The 24,259-nt window shown below is 34.5% G+C and overlaps 2 protein-coding genes across 8 annotated transcripts; both read right to left on the bottom strand.

Moving 5' to 3' along the window:
- On the bottom strand, positions 3,919-10,902 carry LOC105156365 (chaperone protein dnaJ 15). Of its 5 annotated transcripts, XM_020698418.1 has the most exons (13): positions 10,667-10,902; positions 10,253-10,320; positions 9,818-10,123; positions 8,880-9,003; positions 8,357-8,439; positions 8,177-8,288; positions 7,966-8,070; positions 7,757-7,807; positions 6,453-6,542; positions 6,264-6,372; positions 6,030-6,178; positions 5,893-5,946; positions 3,919-4,492 (listed from the first exon to the last, which is right to left on the bottom strand). In XM_020698418.1, exons 3-13 carry the CDS (start codon positions 9,943-9,945, stop codon positions 4,337-4,339), a joined length of 1,161 nt encoding a protein of 386 aa, XP_020554077.1. In that variant the 5' UTR covers positions 9,946-10,123; positions 10,253-10,320; positions 10,667-10,902; the 3' UTR covers positions 3,919-4,336. The 5 variants fall into 5 exon arrangements, with proteins under 5 accessions (XP_020554077.1, XP_011070781.1, XP_011070780.1 ...); XM_011072479.2 differs by lacking the exon at positions 10,253-10,320 and having other exon boundaries at positions 10,553-10,902; XM_011072478.2 differs by lacking the exon at positions 10,253-10,320.
- Positions 13,538-22,957, bottom strand: LOC105156364 (zinc finger protein BRUTUS). 3 transcript variants are annotated; one of them, XM_011072477.2, is made up of 15 exons: positions 22,550-22,684; positions 20,961-21,151; positions 20,744-20,816; positions 19,698-19,892; positions 19,273-19,616; positions 18,605-18,827; positions 18,163-18,331; positions 16,836-18,056; positions 16,531-16,702; positions 16,211-16,417; positions 15,983-16,120; positions 15,108-15,342; positions 14,938-14,997; positions 14,119-14,190; positions 13,538-14,035 (listed from the first exon to the last, which is right to left on the bottom strand). In XM_011072477.2, the coding sequence occupies exons 4-15, from the start codon at positions 19,806-19,808 to the stop codon at positions 13,904-13,906; spliced, it is 3,084 nt and encodes a 1,027-aa protein (XP_011070779.1). In that variant the 5' UTR covers positions 19,809-19,892; positions 20,744-20,816; positions 20,961-21,151; positions 22,550-22,684; the 3' UTR covers positions 13,538-13,903. The 3 variants fall into 3 exon arrangements, with proteins under 3 accessions (XP_011070779.1, XP_011070778.1, XP_020547517.1); XM_011072476.2 differs by lacking the exon at positions 20,744-20,816 and having other exon boundaries at positions 20,961-21,170; positions 22,550-22,957; XM_020691858.1 differs by lacking the exon at positions 20,744-20,816.

Below are 24,259 nucleotides of genomic sequence, written 5' to 3'. Positions count from 1 at the left end.
TTGGTGGGGGGGGGGGTGTGGGTGTTGGAGTTAATGGTTTCCAGCAGGTAGGTAATATAATTAAAAACGGAGTGTAATAAGGGGAGTTTAATCAATCATGGGTGTGTTTTGTTTTGTTGTTGATTGAAGTGATGGCGATATTATGGTGTGAGATTGCCCGAATCCCAAACGCGGCCCACCAGGATGTGTTTATCAAGACAATTAAGCCAATGAGAGGTTATTATATGGTCCTAATCTAAGATAATTGCAGACATGATCCTATCACAACACAACATCTCATCATTTCACTTTCTAGTCTATCTTAATTTCTTCCCTTTTTACAGCCATTACTTTGGAAGGATCCGAAAAGGGATGTACCCCCACCCCCTCCCTAATGTCACATTCTGTTTTCCCACCCCAACTTGTAATAATATCCCGTTTTTTGGATATGTTCAGAGTATTCATTTAATTATTAATAATAATAGTAATCCAAGCTAAGCTGATGTGAGTGTTGATGACTCATATAAGTCCCCCCATATATTCCAAGTGACACTACCAACCTACTTCTTTCATTTTAATACATAAAGTTGCATAGGGTGGGTGGAGTTTGCTTTAGGTCATGTGAACTGACTCCTCCATCCATCTCTCTCTCTCTCTCTCTCTATATATATATATATATACACTTAAAACTTATATACATTTAATAACCGTAAATTTCAGTCACCTCCCCTCAAATTTAATATAATTACAAATATTTTATCATTATTTAAAAAATTATAAATACTATATAATTTTAACATTTGTATAACAACGAACTGATTTTGTGAGCCTATATTAGGCTTCCATTCAATTTTTATGGTAAATTAACCATAATGTCCTTTTAAATCATAATTTATAATTTTATATATTTTTTAAAATTTTCTAAAATAATTTTATAAACTAATTATTCTTTATGGATTATTTATTTTTTCTTCCTCAAATTCTTCTTAATATTTTTTCAAATTTTGTTTTTGAAAAAATAAAAATAAAAATCTGCAAGAGTAAATTAATTAATAATTTTCACCACACTCTTTAGGACTACATAAATCATTTTCCATTTGAAGGGGGACTTTTAGTTTTTCAAATAATAAGAATATATTTAATAATTATATCAAATCTTAAAGATAACTGTAATTTATTCTTTTTATAATTAAAATTAGGACTAATCAGTCCCAATTAAGTTACATATTAATCATATCTATTATGTGATTAAACAAAAATTTTAAGGCCCAAAGATATATATATATATTGAATAATTTCAAATTTTATTAATAAAACAATATCGTACAGTTAAAGCTCGAGGATTTGCCTAAAATTGAGAGATTAAAGGGTAGGGTGGGGGGTGGGGTTGGTGAATCAATAGGACAAGATGAAATTTGGTTTGGGTTGGGAATAGAGTGGACAATTAGACGGCAACATAAACACCACATGAACGTGTTACTGCAAATAAGCTGCTTTAACTGCCCACAACACACTTTCACATGTCAAAAGGATTATATTATTATGTATGATTTCCTTAATTAAGCTATTCATTTAACTAATGCCTACTGTTTAATTAATATCCTACTTTATCCTGCCACGTCTGTAGTACTGGGACGTACACGTCAGCATGATATATACCAAACCCGACATAAATTTCATGAGAAAATTGTATATATTCACGAATGCGGGAATAATACTGCCTCTTAATTTCTCATAAATACAAATTATTTTGTGTGGACAGAGAATAAGTAACAATTAACACTATGTAATACATTTTGTGATCAACTAACTCTCAACGCTGTTCGACTGATAAGATTGAAAGCTTTAAATTTGTTAAATATAAGGGATAATTATATTTATACTATTGATTTATGGTCTGTTTACACAAATCGTCCATACATTTTGAATAATTATATATACACCCAACAAAAATATCGACACATTCACACAGACCAACCTTGCTTTATGAAAAGTTACTTATACACTGCCAAAAAAATTATTATTGGATAATTATACATACACCCACCGAAAAAATAATTGATTGTATAAATAGACCATAGATTAGGGTGTCTAAGTATAATTTACCTATTGGTAAACCATATTTAATGAGCTAAATTAACAAATATTGGATCGTATACACAATTAATTGTGTTGTTTGGGGAGACAAATTAGGGAATCTGGGTAGGGATTGAATAAACTAAGATTGTGATCCAAGAATGCAAATATTATATTGATATACATGTGAGGGTCTGGACTAGGTTTAGAGACAAGAGAGTTAAAGCTATACTGATTTACCTGAGAACATGCATGGTTGGAGGCTTCTTTAAGAATCTTGGATATATATATAAACAAATCCCATCATGTTTTGTAGCCACATATGACTAAAGAAGATGCAAATTTGTTTTGAGATACTAAAAAACAACATAGTTATATATGTTTAACATTATAGGTCAGGACAAGAAGTTTCCAACAAAAGAATATTAATGTAGTTTTTGAGTAAATTGATTTTTGTAGATGAGGTCTTTGTTTGAATTAATTATTTTATTTTTTTTAAAATACATCGACAGTTTTAAATCAACCAACATATTATTACTACAATATTCAGTATGCAATGCATCAATATTTCTAAATCAATCAACAAATTTAAAGTACACAAAGTAACAACACTACTATTAAAAATAGACTACATCTGTATAATTCAAACTCACAACTTCTTAATATAAATCAATTATTTTGTTGTAAGCTATGTATATATGTGTATGAACAGATGACCTATAACCCATAGTCGCTAATTGAGATTAGCGATTAACTTATTAGTGGGTCTCCTGTCAATTTATATATTGGCACTAGACTTTGTTTGATATATGATATTTTTTAAATGCATAGAAGGGCTATGTTTGCCTTGCTCATAATAAAATAATAATTTTTTGTTCTAAAACAAGGCAAGATTTTATCCAATTCCAATACATAAATTCTCCAATTTTTTTTATAAAAATTACAAATACATCCCTTGAGGTTATAGGTGTAATTATAAATGACCTTAAAAAAATTTATACAGACAATTCTCAGAAGATGTACGTATAATTTTGTAAATGAGAGAGGGTGTTAATTTATATATTTAATATAACCAAATAGGTTGTGAATGTAATGTACCCAATAAACAATGACTTAAAAAGATGGACAAATGAAGAGAGGGGTAATTGCTAAGACAATACAAAGCAGATTGGCTGCTAATAAACATCACATGCACCTTCTAAACCTATAATGAAATAGTTGAAGTCCAGTCACTGCCCATTCATTTTAACATAAACAAAACACTATTTGTCCATTCATTTTAACATTATACAAAACACTATTTGTCCATTCATTTTCACATTAAACAAAACACTATTTGTCCTAATCTCACAAAATACAAACAAGAAAGCTAAGTAGAGAAGTGGATAAGAAACTAGGAGCCAAATGAACCACTCCTGATTACAATCTACACCTTAAATCTTAACGTTATCATTTTGATTATTTCATACATGCATTTAGAAGGTCTTTTGTCACAATATCTTATAAGTTTATATATTTTTATAAGATGATTTTAAGCTATTTTACAGAGAAGCTGTTGAAATGTTTGGTTAAAATAAGACCAAGAATCTTATGATATGTTACTTTTTGGAATTTTTTAAATATTTAAAAATCTTATATATTTTTTTGGAATTTTGATATTTAAAAAATAACCAGTCAACATTAGTGGTCACATGTTGCTTCACGTGATTGTACTCATGTATAAGTTGCTAGAACTGAATTTCATCAATATTGAGACTCGACTTCAAACAGAAAAAAAAAGGATAATATTGAGTACAGGTACAAAACTAAAAAAGTAAATTTCCCTTTCTTTGAAAAAAATAAATAAAATAAAATTGCCGAACGATTTTTTGAGCATCTTATAATTTCAGGAGCTTATAAGCTCAGCCACACCAGCTGTTAATAAACTTATAGTAACAAGGAGAGCAGCATAACAAGCAGCTCCTTCCCAATACAAATGAATAAACTAAATTTCTATAGAACATAAGTTTGAAAAGAATTACTGTTATAACAATACCTCAATTTATAATTGAATTTTCCTATAGTTCTATAAAGTATCCCAATTTGGGGGTTGAATATTTAAACACCTCTCCAAGACTAGAACTATATTTACACAAACCTTACATTTTACAGCAAAAATATCACAAATTTAAGCAAGAGAACCCAGAATTCCGATCTTTGAATACATAATTAGAGAGCAGACTACAACTCAGAAAACTTCAAGACCTCAGAGTGTGCGCAGAATTTTAACACCACTGACCACTCACTTTTTGTCTAATCCTTTAAGACTGAGACTGAACCTCCAAGATTTGCTGCTACTACTGTTGCCAAAATGTGCACTCCCGCTAAGAAGAGAAAGAGACCTCGCCACGGTAAAAGAAGAGTGGATGCTATCTCGCTGTTTTAGCAGCTCATCCACCTGTTCAGGCATAGCATAAAAGCCGATAATTAATTAAATAAATAGCAAAGCAAAAGCAACAAAGGTTGATGGTTAACAAATAAAAATACAATTCTTAAAAAGATTAGGCCAACTATGGTAAAAGAACCAAGTATTTTTTTGAAAGATGGAATTCCTAGACATGAATGGACATATCATGGAAGTGCTCCATGACAATGACTCCTACTCTCCTATTGACTGGAAGCATCAAGAAGATATCCAAGTACAGAGATGGTTTTTTGCAGGAAAAATTCTGAGTCCAATATTAGTGTAAGATGAAAAGCTTTTTTTCTTCCATTTATTCTGTTAAGCACCAGAGCGAGCCAGTACTCCTTTCATTGACAAAGGAGAGGCAGGCATTAGGAGCCAATGCAGCCAATTGGCCTAGACGACAGCCAAAAGAATGGACTGCCACCAGACACCCTTACCTTACTAAAGCTTCAAGACAAAGAACATCACAGGCAGAAAGAAGTTAGCAGCTGGGAGTTATCGTATGGCAGGCAGGACAACAAGACCTAGCTGCTGTTTGAGCTCTTAATCTGGTTGCAGCTATGGAAGGATCAACTACGAAGAGAAACCTCAACATCTGGGTCATGCCTGTTCCCCACTGATATGATTAATGCAGCCACTGCCTATGAGTTGCCAGCTCACTCTTCAGTAGCATGCAATAATCTCAATGGGCTTACAACTAGTATTCATGTAATTGACTAACTTCTTCAAAAATGTTCTTTATTCACAGGAAAACAAGATCTGGGTCATGCCTGTTTTCCATTTATATGATCCATGCAGCCACTGCCTACGAGTTGCCAGCTCACTCTTCAGTAGCATGCATAATCTCAATGGCCTTTCAAACTAGTACTCATGCAATTGACTAACTTCTTAAAAAATGTTCTTTATTCACAGGAAAACAAGATCTGGGTCATGCCTGTTTTCCATTTATATGATCCATGCAGCCACTGCCTACGAGTTGCCAGCTCACTCTTCAGTAGCATGCATAATCTCAATGGCCTTTCAAACTAGTATTCATGTAATTGACTAACTTCTTCAAACATGTTCTTTATTCACAGGAAAACAAGATGGTAGTCCAGTAGTTGAAAGCAGAAAAAATTACTTCAGAAATGCTTCAATGAAATATGAAACTAGAGTTAGAGGCTATTAAATGTCTGAAAGCAAATATTACATTACATTATAAAAAACTGTGTTACCTAACAATCCGATTCAAATTCAAGATGTCAAAGGCTTAGAAAAGATATTCCTCAATCTAACTTCCTTGTATTTTAGATTCCTTAAATAAGAAACAGTTTCTGGATTAAAAGGAAATTAAGCTCCAGAGGATGAAAATAAACATTTTAAAGTAAAGGATTGTTAGGAAGCAAACTTACAGATTGCTTTTCCTGGCTATATCTACTGGTGACCTCTTGGAAGCGTGCCACTGCCTGAAAATTGTTGGGAAAAAGATTGCATAATGGGCATCCTACTATAAACCATGCATAACAAGCAAGGCAGGAATACGAAATACCTTCCTATATTCTATCTCGAATTGGCGTAACTCATTTCTCTTCTTCAAAAGCTGAGCTTCAATGTCTTTAAGCTTGTGAGTTGTATCCTCATATGACTTTGCACAAAGGGCCTCAATTGTATAAGAGGCAGGTTTAAAAAAATTATCTCCTGCAAGAATCAGGACGGAAATCAGTCCTCAGGTATCTGTAGAATAGAATCTATAAGAATAAGCATATGTATAGGCAGTTCCAACCATAAACAGCAAATATGTGGGTCCCAGCTTTTAGTTCCGAGACTTCACAAGGTTGAAGGCCTTCCAGCCTTTTGAAGAAAGCAGCTTCCGGGTCCTTAGCCATTGCCAACTAAACGACCAAAATGGTGTTTTTATCAGTAAAAGTAATTGTAAAAGTATCTGAAGTGAAAGAAATGTAAACACACATACCGCGTTCATAGTTGAATCCATTCTGTACACTTGGAAACGCAAGAAGTACATTCCAGCAGTTGTTACTTTACCTGTCCTCTCACATTCTTCCTATAAATGTTTAGCAGTAGCAAAACTGTGCCAAGTGAGATATATTCATCCACTAACAAGGAACAGAAGATTCACAAGTTTCACCAAAATAAAGGCAGTTTATTTTTTTTTTTTTCTGTTAAAAATAGCTAATAAATAACAAAATATCAGTAAATGTTAAGTGTTCTAAACAGTTAAAACCCAGTTAAGGAAAGGAATATACTGGACGAACTTTTAATTAGAGCAAAAATAACCAGGAAGGATCTCACACAAAAGAGGGTCGCCATGGTGAATACCATGGCACATTCATCTATGTGTGAGGGAGGGATGTAACCAAGATCTAAAGTTCTACACAACTTAGCAAGTGGCAGAAAGGACAATTGGAATTTCCAAGAGGGCATTATTGCTGCATAGTTACTAATGGGGCATGGCGCAAAAGGTGAGAACCAGACCATTTCCCAAAAGAGTGCTAGGCTTTAGCCCAGCACAGCCATGGCCTGCACCATGGCACCCCTGGCTCAATCGAAGCCCCAAAATGCTGTGTTGAGCTTTTATTAAAAATAGTAAGATTATTATATTTTTATATAAAAAAAAAACACACTAACAAAACAAACCCTAAACTGCACCAGTTTCTCTCGAATAGTAATGTTTGTCTTCCTTCAGGTAATGTATTTTCCTTTGTGATTTATTCTTTCTTTCTTGCTACTGTAGTCTCTTTACCTTTCTTGTCCTTTCTTTTCTTTTATGTCATTTTCACCTCTTTTTGTTATTTCCTTTGAAATGATTACTTTATTATGATTCAACATATTGTTATTTTTAATATAATAACTTAATTTTCTTGGTATAATATAAAATAATTAAATTTGTGATTTTTCTTGCTAAGCTTCTGATTATAATCTGCCTTTGTCCTGAAAATTTTGGCTAAAAAATTAGAAACACAAATTTTGGTATAGATGATAATGGTATAATCATATAAATTATTTCTGTAAAGATATGCTTTAAAAAGGCGCGTTGCAGACATGCACCATGGCTATACTTTTCAACTTAGGAAATCTAATATCACATCATATTGTTCTTATGTTCTCTAGTTATTCAAATTTATCTTTTGATCGTGTGTGAGAAAATGTACTATCTTAGACGAGATTATACTCTAAATCTCAAATGGAAGTTCATACTTTTAGCTGGACAAAAGAAAGAGTTATTCAACAACCAAAACTGAAACCAAATTTATTTACCTGTAACGCCAGACCGTATCCCCCATTTGCCTCATGTTCAAAGTACAACAGCTACAAATAATGCATCATTAGAACCATTAGAATGGAACTCATTTGTGCATGGCTACACACATCGAAATGTGAAAGTGAAAGAAGTATCCTTCACAAAGTAAGAATGCCCTATCCAGGTATGTACAAGATTTTTCCCCCAAGGTAACATTAATACACACCTTAAATTTGCTCTGTGCAGCTGAAGTAACTCTAACTACAATTCCCGCCTCTGCTTGTTCTTCATTAATAGAAACACTGAAGAAGTGAGCACACTGCTTTTCGACCTGTTTCGGAAAAACAACAATAATAAGATGAATAGAAAATAACAATAAAGGGAAATTAAGATTAGCAAGAAAATTGAACTCTTTATCGTCTTAAGGGAGATAGTACCTTTCCACTAACTGAATTTCCAATTGGAAGAGGTCTAACTGTGGGAGTTCCACTCAAAGCCTCTTCAAGAACAGTAGCCGGAATTGTCGTCTTTATTGGGACACCCAGCTTGCTGTAAAAATAAAAAAGTAAAACACACACATATAATAAAGGATTCAAATACAAAAACACATATATAACCTGAATAAAGCTGCAAACACCGTGTTTACAGTTCCAAGGTTCGACAAATCAATCTCCATATCCATTTCTTTAGCTTCAATCGCCTAATTATCATTAATAATGGATATTAAAACAATTACAGTCAGCAGAACTTACTCAAAAGAGAAAGATGGTTTGAATTACTTGAAATACTAACTAGGTAGAGATTATACTTAACAGAGTATTATTTGATTGAGAAAAGTGAGAGGACACAAGGAAGACAGAGCAAAGCATGCAAAGAAGTTCCGAACAGGAGTCTCCAAGAAAATTAATCCACTCAAACAATCTAAATGACTTAGTAGTTGTTTCCCTCTTCAACCTAAGATACTTTCCGTGGGCCCAAAAACAAAAATTACTTCAAAACCTATAGCAAACTTTGCTGTGAAAAAGCAGTTTTGCAAATTTGATAATTAAACACCACAAACATAACTTTTTTTCCTGAAAACTTTAGTAAATTTGAAGATTAAAAGAGTTCACAGAAACATCTAATCACAGACAGGAGTACCTCAAATCCGGCAATATCGTATTGCCTCCTCTTCTCTGGGTCGGATAGAATACTATACGAATATGCAACCTCCTGGAAAAGCTCAGAAGCTTCAGGATTGTTAGAATTCTTGTCTGGATGGTACCTATCAATTGCCAGGGTTTATTTGTTAACTATTCCAAGAAACTTTAGATTTTTTTAAAAAATCAGCTGTTCTGTATTATACAGGCAAATTCTACGGGTGACTGAGTTGTTATTCAACTGCAATTTGTACTTCTCAATGGTGTGGTTACAACAACGGGAGAAATTCACACAACCTATTTCTTATTCTAGATGCCTGTGTTTCTCATGGAAAGGCCAGAAGAATAAACTTTTATTCAACATTTAGTACTCTCAAAATTACAAAAGAACAGATATCTCCTTCCTTCATCCCTTGAGAATAAGCAAAATCCACTGCTAGCCCTTCCCTAAATGTAGTACAGAATGCAATAAACTGAAACGAGTGCAAAGTGTGGAGAACTTATTAGTTATTACAGACCATAAGTTTCCTGTAATCAGAATATTTTCTGGGCATTCGTCCTGATCCACATCAGCACACCTTTAAATTTTGAAAACGGGAATTGGTACACAAAAGAAAATGGGAGACCTCCAATCAACCTATTATACCGACCTCTTTTGTAATGCCAGTAATTTCACTAAGATCCCGTTAAAATTCCGTGCATCTCAACCCTGGTCACGTAATGGAGCGACACCAATAAACATAAATAACTGCTCCTTAGATTAGGGGGGAAAAATAAACATAAATAATAGACATTTAGGAGGAAAAACACAATCACCTCAAAATTCAGAAACCTTTATAAAGAGACAATGCAGACTTTCAATTCTTGACTCCACCCAATAGAACTAAATTCTTCGAAAAACTAGAGTAAACATGAAAGAAAGATCAAAGAGAGACTTACTTAAGAGCAAGCTTTCTGTAAGCGGTCTTAATCTCCAGATCAGAGGAATCCCTAGAGACAGAAAGCACCTCATATGGGTCGCGCCGTGACACCGTCGCCGATGACCCTTCCGTTTTTGAACCCCCCATTTTCCCCAGTAAAATTCACCTCCTCCCGGTTTTCCGCTATTTCCACCTATTCCCTCAATAAATTTCACCTAATTCTCTTTCAAAATTATTCCCTTTGCTCCCTCCAAATTGACCGATGGTTTTTAGCTATCTGAATAACATTCCAGCCAAATATCAGGGAACCCTGTCGGCTTCAATTCTGCAAGCGAAAACCCAATTTAAGCAACAAAGTTCTTTGAAAACCCCGAAGCGACCGCGGAAAACGAAAAGGAACATGACGAAGTTCAATGCATCGGGAACGTTTTCATTCGGAAAAACACAAAATTACCCCACAGTAAAATATCACTCGCTGACATTAATACATAATCAAATCTCGGAACCCTGTATTCTTCAATTCTGCAAGCGAAAACCCAATTTAAGCAACAAAGTTCATTGAGAACCCCGAAGCGTCCGCGGAAAACGAAAAGGATCATGACGAAGTTCAATGCATCGGGAACGGTTTCATTCGGAATAACACAAAATTACCCCACAGTAAAATATCACTCGCTGACATTATTACATAATCAACACACACACACACACACACACAATACATGAGAATAATAATAATAATAATAAGTATCCGTACGCAAGATCCATTCTCCAAACAGCTCCATGGGAACGCCACACACCCAAACATGTAACAATGCTCAGATAAACAAACATTCGAACAACAAACAATCTAGGGTTTGCAAGAAATTACAGGGACATGCGGATTAGGGGGGAAAATCAAATGAAGAGCCAGGGGCGGGGCAGCAGAGAATGGCGCTTCGTTATTCAATTTTCCCTTTTTCTTGCTGGTGAAATGACGAGGGAATGAAAAAAGTGTATGCTGGCGTCAAGTGTACAGAAATTTATATAGTTTTTACAGCTCGGGAAAAGAGATTTGATTTTGTATGTTGTGGTGCTTGGCGGAATATTTCTCGGACACGCGTATGTAGGGTACCCTGATTCCCTCTCCAATTATATAATTTTGGGCTGGGGAATCAATATAGTCTTTGTTTATGTGGTTCATTTTTTTCCCTAAAAGACTATCCATGTGTTTAATTGGGATGGTGTTTGGTTAAATTGGTGTTTTAAATTTTATAAGTTTATATATTTATAAAATATTTTTTAGTTTATAAGATGTTAGATTATATTTAAAAATTAAAATTTTTTGGATGACGTAAAATTATGGACATCACGGGATGTTAGTAATGATAATTGTGCAATTAATATGATTAAAATTGATGATAAAATTTTAAAAATAAATTAAACACTTCTTACTTTCTATAAGATAAGTTTATTATAAATTCATAACGTCGTGTTCTTTTTTATTTTATAAATTTATCAAATACTTTTTAATATATTATAGTGTATTTTAAAAAAACTTATAAATAGGGATGACAATATGTGCGGGTTCAAGACCCACCCACTTTATTTTAATCTGATTCAAACCACCTCAACTCAGTCCTAAACCACAACTCACCACGTCCAAGCCTCAAACCTGTTTTAAACCCAATCCATTTTCAATTAGACCTGTACAATCTGACTAAATTTTCTTGCATTTTATGTAATTATTTATTATATCTTTTCAAAAAATAAATTATTATTCTTAAATATTTTAGAAGATATTATTATGTTAAGAATGTAATTTATTTCACAATATGTATGCATTAAATAAAAATTTCAAACATAGATAAATTAAATATTTCTACAACTATTATATGGAGAGGTTTGGGTTACACACGTCGAACTTGACATAGTTCATACAGTTAAAGTCCATCCCTCAATCCTAAATTCAAACCTAATAATTAAATCAGAATTCCTATTTAAGATGATTTCTAGACAAGGTCCCGACCTACCATCGCCATTTGTCATGACCACTTAAAAGCCCACTCAAACACCATCTAAATTTATATGCCTATAGAAGAGAAAATGCACATCACCTTCTCAAAATATTAAGTTGGTTAGACTAAACCTCCCAAAACACAAGAAATGTGCAATAAATGTTCATCTTCAGTAGGCATATAGTTTGATTGTTATGTTTGTAGGGAGCTTAGTGCAAAGTTCAACAATTTGTGCAACCCCCCATATCTTATAAAACTTATGAAATATATAATCAAGTAAAACTCCCAAACATAATTCGCAGAAAGGTTATTGCACTACTTTTGGAAGATATCAACTGAACCTACGACTGCCTCTTTTGTCACCAGCTTGCAGCTTCAACAAATTTTGTCAGCTTAACTCACTACATCTGCCCATCTTTTCCTTTACCTTTTCACGAAATTTAATGCAAGTGCTTCTTATGATAGAAAGGCTTCCCAGCGCTGTGCAACACTAGTAGGAAGGTGGAAAAGTACAGTTAAATTTTGTAAGGGAGCACTGTTGGACTCAGGATTGGAATTTTTCAGTACGTCCTCCTCAGGAGTTAGGCCCACAACCACCTGTTACCATCACATCCAACCAAACAAGACCTGAACATTTTTTTAGGTTCGTTTAAATAAGGGTTAGATATACTGAACTATGTGTTTTATTTACACTTTCAAATATAAGTTAACAAAAACACTATTGACAAAATAATTTGGCTTGATAAGATAAAAATGTCATCATTTTCACTTATCCCTATTTTTTTTATTCTACTTTCTAAAATATTTTTTATTAAAATATCTCCCTCAAATTATTTTTTGTGGTTTAAAATTTTACTCACATTTTATTTTAAAAATAATATTCATAATTTATAATTTTTTATAAATCATGAAACACAAAAAGTATTTATAAGCTCAATATATGAAAATATATTTTACAAAGTAAATAACTTATGTTAAAAGGTACATGTAAATATGTATCAATACTTAATGCATATAATATTATAGAAAAAGTATGTTATATAACTTATAAATTTTTATTCAATTACATGTCCACATAATAAATCTATATGATATCATTACTTAAAAAAATACAGAATATTATACATTAATTATATTATATAATTGCATATTTTACAATATATATATGTTCGATGTAATATTTTAAATCTGTATTGATAATTTATTTTTTAATAAAGTTCAATAACAACACATGCAAAAAGTATGTAAAAAAATAAAAGAACTGTAAATTTATACAGATAATATACTTAATATAAAAATTATAAATTTTGAGTAGTGTCTATTTTAGATAAAAAAAAATTATAATAATTTAAATTATATTTAATTAGGAGAATAACGGTAATATAGATCTTTTAAAGATGTAAATAGTAAAAACATTTTTGTCATAAAAAAATTAAAGTATATCATGAGAGGTTATTTTGTTACGTTTTATAGTTCAGAGTATAAATGCACTTTATACATAAACTAAGGGTGCAAAGTGTATATAACCCTTCAAATATTTTTTCCAGCTTATTTCATTAACAACTTCAGTGGAAACAAACTTTACTCGGACCAACACAAATCAGATTCAAGTACACATAACTGAGTTTTACTCATAAACAAACTCAATTCAAGTCGCAAATTGATTAAAAAGCATATTTGAATCAAGTTTATTATTTATGAGCGAGATTCAGATAAGTTTTAACTCATATTAATTTGGTGATGAGTTTTCAAATGAAATGGTAGATCCCTCACCCAATGTTCATATCATCAATGTTAGTCTGGAGAAGGAATGGACAGAGATCAAAGGCTACCAGATCCAGGACAACCAATGACGGTGACTATGCAGCAAAAAACCAAAAAACAAAAACGTAAATGCAGATCCACGAAACCCAGTGACGGTAGCTATGCAGTGAAAACGTAGAATGCAGTTCCCTGTCTTAACTGATCTAACTAAACCTTAATCTATCAGCCTAAAAATGTCAAAATTTTGCTATATAAGAACTGCATTTACATAATTGCCCACGTGGTACCACCAACTTTTTATACACGTAAACGAATTGATTGAAGAACGGAAATTTCACCCAAGTGGACTATGTCAAACAAATAGGATCTCGATCGACCTTAATTACTCGGGTATTGTATGACCCACAAAAGCTACACTTGTGATACAGCCAATGAAAGGGTGCAGTTCCTTTTCTATCACAGTCATTGCACAGTATATCCTGCATAACCAAAATTGAATTTCTTCATAATTCTGTTGTACAAAGTAAATTGTAGAAAGAAAATAAGAGAAAGACATGCTCACTTGACACCGGTTTCTGTATTCTTCTGGAAGAACTTCAGAAGCCATTAAAGCATCAAGCATGCCAAAGTAGACCTGTGAGTGAAAGGTTTCTCAGTAAATAAGATAGATAATATATGCAAGCACAGAGTACAGTAAAGGCCCAGCAGATCATCAAAGAAACATATAAAGGGAACATCCAGTCATCTGATTGCTAACAGCGGGAATAGAGTTACAGTAACCAACAGAGAACGAACCAGAAACAAGTATGTGTTCCTGTTGGCTGTCTGATATGGCAGGGAATAAAATGCTTTAAGATACTCGTTTAATAAAAAGTCAAATTCAGGGTATCTCAAACTCAAAAAGAACGACACATCTGAGCTGAGCACCCAAAGCAAATCAAACTGAGTGAGAAGCATAGCAAAAATTTGTGTGGATCTCTCTCCAGAAAAATGAGATTCACTTTATGTGGATTGTGATCTTGAATAGCTACAACGACCTCTCCTCAAAGTAGGTATAGTTATTGACTACACCTCTCCGTCATTTGAAATTACCAAGACCTCCCTTCCAAGTCTATAACATTTACATACCACTCCAATCTGTTTGAACAACTGGTAATGTTTAGAAATTTGATGCGATGTTTATGTCTTCTGTCCAGAATTATACAAGCGTGATCGTTGTGTCTGTCAAAGAAGATAATTCTAAGGCTTATCTAACACAAAAAGCTAATGAGAGAATTTGCAATTCTGAAAGGAGAAACTGAGATAGCCCTGGAACTACTGTCTACTCTCACTTCAGCTACATAATCAGTACACAAGCATGGTAGGTAGAGCTAATCCTTACCGACATATCTCCCATTGATTTGCTGCAAATAGGACAAATGTAATGCGCACAAGCATATGCCTGGTAGTGTGCAAGAGAGAGAGAGAGAGATAAGTGGCAGCATTACAGTGAATATTGTATGCATGATAAGATCCCAACCAAGTCCAGCAAAAGAGGACAAAGGAATAGACCTGGAAACAAGCAGAATGCATGTAATGGCCACAGGGAAGAGCCCTCACAGCTGTACTTGATGTGAACAAAAAGTCGCAGCATATTGGGCAGTTGGTTTCAAGACCTTTCTCCCTGCACTTGTGGTCCACTAGTTTCATTGCCAAACAACAATTGCAGGTCATGCAATGGAAGAAGTCTATACCAAGCCCTTTTCCCACACGGCATAAATTGCAGAAAGGACAGTGATAAACTTCCCTGAAAAGAAAAAAAGAAAAAACAAACCAACCAAAGGAAAATAAGGAAAAAATGTTATGGTCTCAGTTGTCATATCATAAGATTGAATTAACTGTGTACATAGATCCACACTTCACTTGTTCATGCAAACATATATTCATGTATGTACCATATATCTGACGACGTCACGACAATTAAACACACTTGTCCAGGATAAAGGTTGCCAGAGCACACTTACAGGGATATCAAAAGAAAAGAAACATACACATCCTTAGAAGGTTCTCCAAGAAAGAGACACTGGCTCTTCTGTTCTATAAAAATCTACTTAATGAATGAAATAAAAACCAAAATTTAGCAACCGACTATAAACAAGAAAAAATTCAACTTGCTTGCACTCCTGTTCTGTTTAGAAATAGTGAGAAGACAAAAGGCATGCCTTTCTATAAGGCTGACCGGTATCATTAATTCCTTCACAACTTATCAAGTATTTTAATACTGCACCTAATTAAAAACTAAACAACAATTTCAATTAAATCCAAACCATCACGGATAAGGTAACATTTCTCAATGAAGTTTTACTTGCAAACAGTAATGTAATATACTTCCAAATTAAAAGAATGTACAACAGTCACATAAGCAAACAAACACGACGAGAACTTACCGTTCATCATCAAAGAACTTGCAACTACTGCAGTAATATTTTGCCATTGCAAGCCCATTGCAGGATGGGGTTATGCAAACTGGTCCAACTGGCTGAATTTTTAGGCAATTCATACACATCATTTCAGACGTTGCTTTCCTACAAAGATAAAGACGTACATTAAGAAAGCTTCAGCTTTCTCTTAAAAGTTAAAACATTCCATGCAAAAGCAAGACTTCTTCATGTTACCTGTCCATCGAATGGTCATTGACTTCATCATGGCAGAATCTGCATGCAACTAACTTCCCGCAGCAAGCAGCACGAAGCTTGCAGTTTCTTTTGTAATGCTCACATCCAAAGATCTTTTTCTCAGAATCACGAAACGATGGCAAACATCCAAGCAATTCTCCATCTTCAGCTTCATCAGTTTTTGATTGCTGAGAAGCTATCCAGCGACTAAACAAGAGTTACAGTGACAAGAGTACATTAAATGGACAAAGTTAATAAGGAGCTCCATGAATTAAATGGCGATGGGAAACAGAAGCACCACGAATAGTTAGAAGTGGAACCTGGTCATTAGATTTTGAATAAGATAAGCTTTTCTTCGTGGATCAAGAGTTGAATCGCGAGACACCTTCCTTATCTCTGATTCAAGCTCATTTTGGTTCATTCGGAAAATATCTTTCCACCCAGGCTTAAATGTATAATCACTTTGGTCCGTGGATTCATGTATATCATATTCTGAGAATGGCAAAAGTAACAGTTATGAAGCAACATCCTTCCAAATTATTGATACACATTTTTACCAGAGCAAACATAGCTGTTGGCAAAGTCTGAGAAAGAGCAAGTGTGAGTTATAACAGGATTCAAATACCTTGTGATGTGCTATTTCCTGATGTGGATTCCTGTGAAGATGCAGCTGGAGTTCCTTCCCACCATTCATTAAGCCACTCACTAAACATCGTGTTCTTGGTTGCATGTTTCCATGTGTCCATCATTTTATTTTGCTCTTCCAAAGTAAGAGCAGAAGTTACCCAAGGCAGCATTGACTGAAGTACCTCTGCTCCAGTTGTGCCAATTATGCGACCAACAAGTTTGTCCTGCTCCTCCACAGAGAAATATCTATCAAACAATGGCCAAAGCTCAAGCTCTTCACGCATAACGTGATGATCTAAAGACACTCTAATAGATTTGCACATGCCCTGAACCTTGGTTGCCAGCTCATTATATTTTTTCAAACCATTAACACAACTTGAAGAATCAGATAGACTTTCACTCAAATTTCCAGCCACATCTTTTACATTCAAATTTTCATGAAGTTGAGATAGTTCAGCTAGCGCAGAAGAGATATCCTCAAACAATTCTTCCTCCTGCTTGTGGTCCAAAGTATAAGAATGACTAACATTATGAAGAGTTTCCTTCGATTCTAAGGCAGGGAATACAATATCATCCTCCGCATTACTGTGTGCTCTGTATAAGCCCCATAAAAGACGAAATCTACCACTGAATTGTCTGAGGAAACTTTCATCACAATCACTAAGTTTCCCAGATTCAACATCTAAAAATTCCAAATCCTTCCGAATTGCTTTGTGAAACTTAAAAATGTTATCAATAGGTCGTGCTGTGAGGCCACTGATACTGGAGCTAGTTTCTGGTTCCCAGTTGAAAAGACTGGAGTTGAGAGATGGGGCAGTTGCACCAAAAGATAAAGAACGTAAAGATTTTGCAGAGGCTAGGGAGTTCATCCCTAGGGTATTGCTATTGACTCCTAGACCAGGAACACAACAAGACTGGTTACTGAGAGAAGTATTTTGGGATTTTGCTCCTGAAAATGCAACGCTTTCTAATGAAGAATCTAAGTTTCTTTCCTTCATTGTCTTCTCACACTTGCGTGCTGGGCCACAAGTTGTACTTCCATTCAACGTACTTGCACAAGCACAGTAGCGATAAGACCTTCCGAAATTTTCTTGGGTTTCTTTCAGTTCCTTTGCCGGACAACCACCGACTGAAGTAGAAGACAAACAAATTCCTCCAGGACAACCTTTGCATGCCCAACCAGAGAACAGAGTTACCAAAGCAGCATCTGATGCTGGAGCTGCAGTTTGAAATGGTTTATGAATAAATCATATCTGTAGTCAGCACAAAGTAGTAGTTCGTTAAAAGCCATTACCAAAGACAAAAAACAGAAACCAATATGATACCTGCCATATGCATATTATAAAGGAAACAACGAGCTTCTTCTTCACTCATTGACCCAACCAACCATGGCAAGACACATTCGATCAATCTCAATGGCATCACACATAAGCTTTTATACAGAAGTTCTCGCTGCCGTTCAGGGCTAAAATGCTGCCGGACAAGTGGAAGAACCTAAAATATAGTACAACAAGTGAATATCTAGAAGCATAGAAAGAAGTTCCATTATTGAATTTTGAGTGCACAAACACCAGATTACATATTTTTTTAAATAGCCAAAGGTTAGAGAACGGAAACATAATTCCTCATGGCTGGATCTTTGCACATGCTCTGATATTATTCCAAGTCAAATGACTTGCTTGACTAGGGGAATTCAGAATTTTGCAGATACTACCTAAGTATTAAAGCAAAAATGCAGAGAGAACAGAGGATCAGTGGAACACTAACCTTAATTTCCTCATTGCGAAAATGGTTCTTCACAGTTCCCATTATGTGATCAGCCTGCGAGCATAATTTTGAATAAAAATCTGCCGACGAGTTGTCTCCAGCATTTTCAATACTCTCTATCAAGTACCTGAACTTGTCAAATTCACTCTCTTCTTCTGTATGCTCCTGTATAAAAGACATTTCTGCATCTACCGCAGGGAATATAACTTTGTCCTCAGCAATGCTGCAGCAGAAGTTTTAAGTCAACATTTACAAACAACATGATAGAAAAATTTCCAGAACCTTGGATTAGGACACAACAGTTAGCAGTTTCACATCCATAATAAATCAATAAATCAACAAATCAGAAAATCTCAAAGTCAAAATTCTGGGTAAAGTTGCACTACGTTCAACCATCTAAATGGTAGTAAGGTTGAATAAGTAAGCAAAACTTGTGTCAACAAATTGTGCACATGAGTTCTATTACCATCAGACACCTAAAAGACAAAGGTAATCTTCCCAATAGCTTTCTGATCCTGGAGGAATGGGGTTGGGAAAAAATTACTTATGAAACATATCACATGCCAGCCCAGCCCCCAGCTACAAAACAGTGCAAATTCAGACAGAGTTGGATTACTCAAAGGAGTTTAAACATACCAACAGATGAGGCCCAAAAAGAAAATGAGTACCTATGGAAAATGCAAACTTCAGCTATAAATTGCAGCCTCCTATTAAATGCAGACAGATCAGTGAAATCTCCAGTTAATTTTATACTTCTAGCTGCTTCGGCTATATCATTCAATTCCTTCTCGATTGCCTTATGCCAATGCAATATATCATCCATTGGACAATATAGCGAAGAACTGATAGCATTTTGAGCAGACTGAATGCCTCCTTCAGCATTTTGGTAAGATTCACAGGAGCAGAGTCCATTTTCAGTTGGAGTAGCAGAGCTACTAGACTGTCTAGGATCATCTTCATAACATTTACGCTTACTGCGCATTTTTGACCCATCCATCCAGGTAAATATAATCTTCATCAGGAAAACAAGACAAATCAGAATAGCAGGATTACCGATTATTTCATGCTTGTGCTTCTAGTCAAGGCATCTCACCTGTTGAAGCAACTTTTCATCAGGAATTATTCTGTGCAAGCATTTACGCATATCCAGCCGCTCATCTGGTGAAATTGATGATGAAAGCCATGGCAAGAATTCTGCCATCATATTTACAGGAATGCTGCACAAAAATTCCCAAACTAATGATGCCTGCTCCTCAAATGAGAACTTCTCGTTCAGCAATGGGAAGACCTGCCGAATAAAAGAAACCCTGATCAAAACACCAGGAACTGTCCTCTCTAGGATATGAATGGGAAAGATCAAAGACCCATGTTGAGCATTAGACATAAGATAATGCAATGAATCCAAAATCTTTCTCCAATATATTTTTCTGATGAGACCCTTTCATACAGAGGATGGTGGAGACCTGGCATTTTGGCATGATAAACTGAAATTTAATGCTATCAGTTCCATTATATAATAAAGTTTTAATCCATATAGCTATAGAAGAAGAAACTTTGTGTAATCCAGAGACATATTTTTATTATCTCATGATTACTCTTTTGGTTTCCACACAATAAGAAAAAATTATACAGAGATAAGGAGTGTAGAAGCAGAAAATTAACAAGAAGCTCTGCTTCACATGTATTTGTAGTAGAACCACACACACACAAAAAAAAAAGAAAGTAGAGAACAAATAAATACTGTACTCTTGCAGCATCAAATCACTTAAGATAAAACTACAAGATAACCTCCGGTACAACGAGTTGCAATGTTCTCCGCATCACACAAGTTGTTTAAGATGAAGATATCAAGTGAAACACAGCATAGAAAAGAGTAGAAGGCCCCTTCAGAGCAGCCCACCCATATACCGTGCCATGTATCAAGCCATTTTGCTTTGACTTCATTGGTCTAAGAAGTTTTAGATGAGAATGGCTGTAGCCAAAGGGTAAAGATATTTATGTCTAATGCTGCAAGCATCTTGGTGTATAATAACATTTTCATCCATTTCTAGAATTCTTTTATAGGACTCTGGCCTGTACATTTTCTTATGATGAGAACTGTGCAAGCAGCCTGCCTATCTATCTAGAAAAACAACTCACCTAGCAAGATCCTACTACCGTGATAAATATATCATACTACTTTCATAGCAGCAGAAGGAATGGTTCATAAATCCTGCAAGAGACCATGAGCAAAGCATGCAACAATCAGGTTCTGCTTTTGCTTACCAAGATTCTTTAGATAGACTACTCTACAATAAAATTAAAAAAAAAAATGTTCTCAGAAGACAAGGAAATCAAGAAAAAGTAAAAACTAAACCTGCTCCTCTTCCTTGGACATATGCTGACTGATGGATGTTTGCAGTGCTCCTGTACAAGACGCCAACTCTCTCTTATAGCTTTCTTCATTTCTCTTGTCATTGTCCAGCAGTGAGAACAACTGATCAAAAAGCAGACTCTCACCCTCATGCTCAAGGGAATAAGTCTTTGCAACATTCTTTACACGGATATCTAGCGCAGGAAAGATAACCTGCCATTAACATTATGAATGATTTTATAATATTTGCTACACACATTCCTCTTATTATACAAAGAGATCAGTTAGCTAAAGTAAGAGGAAAGTAGATTCGACGCACATGAGATGCTACTCAATTGACTCAACATAGCTCAACAATTCTTGATAAAAAAAAGTAAAGCAAGGGTGAGAATCTGCATGGACCTTGTCTGAAATCTTTACAGCATCTTGGTATATTAAAACAATACGCTCTTTTGCAGACCTTGAAGTTCCACTATGGGGTTAAAATATAGTGGAGAGACAAGAGAACTTAGCCACTGTAAAATCAATACAGGAACTAAAACTAATACTAAAAGATGCATTAATACGAAGAGCTCATCAGATTTCCAGAGTATATAATACAATGCGAAATTACGATAACCATTGCCATACAACAATCTGATCTAAGACACTACCATTAGATTTTCCTGTCAACCTAAAGTCATAAACTTCCTTCTAGATTCTATCAAACTAGATACAGATCGATAATCATTCTTTCACTAGCATGCTCCACTAGAACAGCATGCACCCCAGCCACCCACCATACATGCCTGTAAGTATAATTGTTCACAAGACATGACATACGTTCTGGTTTTATTGTATAATAAAACAGAGAAACAAAAAGGGAAAAATGCAAGCAACCCCCTTGTGATATCGCAAATGAGCAAATTACCCCTTATGAAAAAACAAATAGCGATTTACCTCCCTATATTTTTTTAAAATACAACAATTTACCTCCCTATATTATTTAAAATGAAGCAATTTACCTCCCTATATAGGGAGGTAAATTGCTTCATTTTAAAAAGTATAGGAGGGTAAATTGCTCTATTTTTTTCATAGGGATTAAATTGCTATTCACCCTGAACAAAAACAAAAAAATAGAAAAAAAAAAATTGAATGCACCGGTAATCAAAAATTTTGTCACACACTTTTAAGGGTTAACCTGCAACATGTCCACAGAGGTCCGACACCCTGTACTAGTCAAGGAGCTCTTCAAAATTTTGTCCATTTCTTTTAAATGAAACCATCAAACTTTTCCTACAAGGTTGGAGGAAGAAAAGACTAACTTGCAGCTATTTAGAAAAACGATCATGTCTTGATTGCCTTCTTTAATTGTGTTCAATTTCTGGGAAAGAGCATATAGAGGTGAAGTAACGATAAGAAATAGATAATTCACAGATAAATAAAACCAATAAAACAAACACCTAATTTAAATTTCGCTAAAATGCTATGAATGCTCCAAATAGATCAACGAAGTGAAAATTCGAACCAAATTTTAGTAGAGAAACAACTCAGTAAAGTACAATTAGCAGCAAAAACACATCCACTTTCGACATAAAACACAAGCGCACAACCTCATCCTCTGCATTGGAGTGGTGCTTGTAAATCGAGCGCAAGAAATGCCACTTCTCCATCAACTGCTTGATATCACCTCCACTTCCATTCGTGGCCAAAGCCATTGCCGACCGATGAATTCCGTCCAGCTCGCTACGAATAGCCTTATGAAAGAACAAAAAAAATCGAATTGGCGAGGAAACACTCAGCGCCGCAGCCGAGTGACTGCTCTGATCAACCGGAGCAGCCGCCGGTGCCGCTGCCATCACCGAAAAGCCGGCATTCTGTATCTCCGGCGTCGCCATCTATGCACACAGAATCCTTTTTGTTTAGACACTTTCCCCCCTGGTCTGGAATTTTCTCTCTCTAGAAATTCATTTATTTTACGTGACGAGAAATGAAATAAGAGCCCGAAATTGTGATGGATAAAGGCCAATGAGGAAGCTATTTATAGTTGGACACGTGGAGAGGGAGATTCAAAGGGGTTTTGACGTGACGGTAATGGAACACGTCGGCCAAGCGATGGTAGAGGTTTCTCCAATGTCCCCAACAATTGTCTACTTCATGGTTTCGAATTCTATTAAATATATAATTATTTATATATTATAATATATTTATTATTTTTAATTATATATATAATTATATCATAACAAAAATTATGTTACTACAAGTGATGTAGTTACGATGCGATTGATATTTTTTTAATGAGATATTATTTAATTATATTTCTTATTATTTTATAATTTATTTGAAAAATATGCTTTGCGAGGGAAATGAAGAGACGGGACTCCATAAATAGGTAAACCCCTTAATTGCAAATTTATATGCCACGAGCATACTAAATTTATTTATAATATCCGATTTTGTAAATATAATTACAATTATAATTATAAACTCTATTTGATTTTTACATGATCCATGTCATGTTGGTCAATTAAATAAATAATAGATCACATAGTAGGTGTATGATTTAGTTATTTGTAGTTATAAGATGAAAAATGGATAATATTATTGAGATTAATAATTTAAATAAGAAAAATTTTAAATTTGATAAATAATTTAAAATTTCACCCGTTATCATCATGTTTAAGTAATTGAATAAAAATAATATGTTATTATTTATCGATACCAAAATATGATAGAAGATCCTACAACCTTGCATCAAGCCATTTTCCTAACAATTATATTTTAACGTGGGGAAATGGCTGAGAATCGCATGTGAACATTTCTCTCATATTCCAATCACTTTGTATAATATTCTACACACTTTCTATTTTGAGAACAACAAATATCTTGGATACCTTATTCACGCCTATAAAATAGGAGTTTCGTTTTAAATTTGGGGTATGTGATATGGCTATCTCTTTTTGTAGATAAAATTGTGAAGTTCATACGAAATTAGAATGTATAATATCTTGTATAATGGGGCGTCAATTGAGTTGCAAGCTATATTATTTGGTATCGTAAATTAAAATAAGGTCATGTGTCCGTCCCAAACCCCTCATTTGGAGGGTAATAATATAAACAAGCGTCCCACATTGATTGAAACTAAGGAATTTGAGTAGCTTATAAATCTCAATATCTCAATGCTGAATAAGTTGCAAGGCACATCATTTAGTATAGCTTGTATTCTTCAACTGTTAGTGATATTAAAGAAAGTTGCTGACGGACTGTCTAATTCTAAATGCAACTCAATTACATTGAGCCTTACCTTAATACATGGAATGCCG

This window comes from Sesamum indicum, linkage group LG2 (genome assembly GCF_000512975.1).
Source record: "Sesamum indicum cultivar Zhongzhi No. 13 linkage group LG2, S_indicum_v1.0, whole genome shotgun sequence".
NCBI classification, from domain to species: Eukaryota; Viridiplantae; Streptophyta; class Magnoliopsida; order Lamiales; family Pedaliaceae; genus Sesamum; species Sesamum indicum.
This window is presented reverse-complemented; position numbering and strand designations above follow the sequence as displayed.

Bases quoted from the DNA above. Each gene is read 5' to 3' on its own strand.
- LOC105156365 (XM_011072479.2), bottom strand. From the start codon at position 9,945: ATGGGGGGTTCAAAAACGGAAGGGTCATCGGCGACGGTGTCACGGCGC. The intron at 8,440-8,879 runs GTACTCCTGTCT...AATGATAATTAG, and splicing joins ACGATATTGCCGGATTTGAG to GCGATTGAAGCTAAAGAAAT. The intron at 8,289-8,356 runs GTTATATATGTG...TTATTTTTACAG, and splicing joins GTGTTTGCAGCTTTATTCAG to CAAGCTGGGTGTCCCAATAA.
- LOC105156364 (XM_011072476.2), bottom strand. From the start codon at position 22,834: ATGGCGACGCCGGAGATACAGAATGCCGGCTTTTCGGTGATGGCAGCG. The intron at 16,703-16,835 runs GTATTTGAATCC...TGCCATTCTCAG, and splicing joins AGGAAATAGCACATCACAAG to AATATGATATACATGAATCC. The intron at 15,343-15,982 runs GTAAGTTCTCGT...TTTTCTTTTCAG, and splicing joins AAGTTCTTTGATGATGAACG to GGAAGTTTATCACTGTCCTT.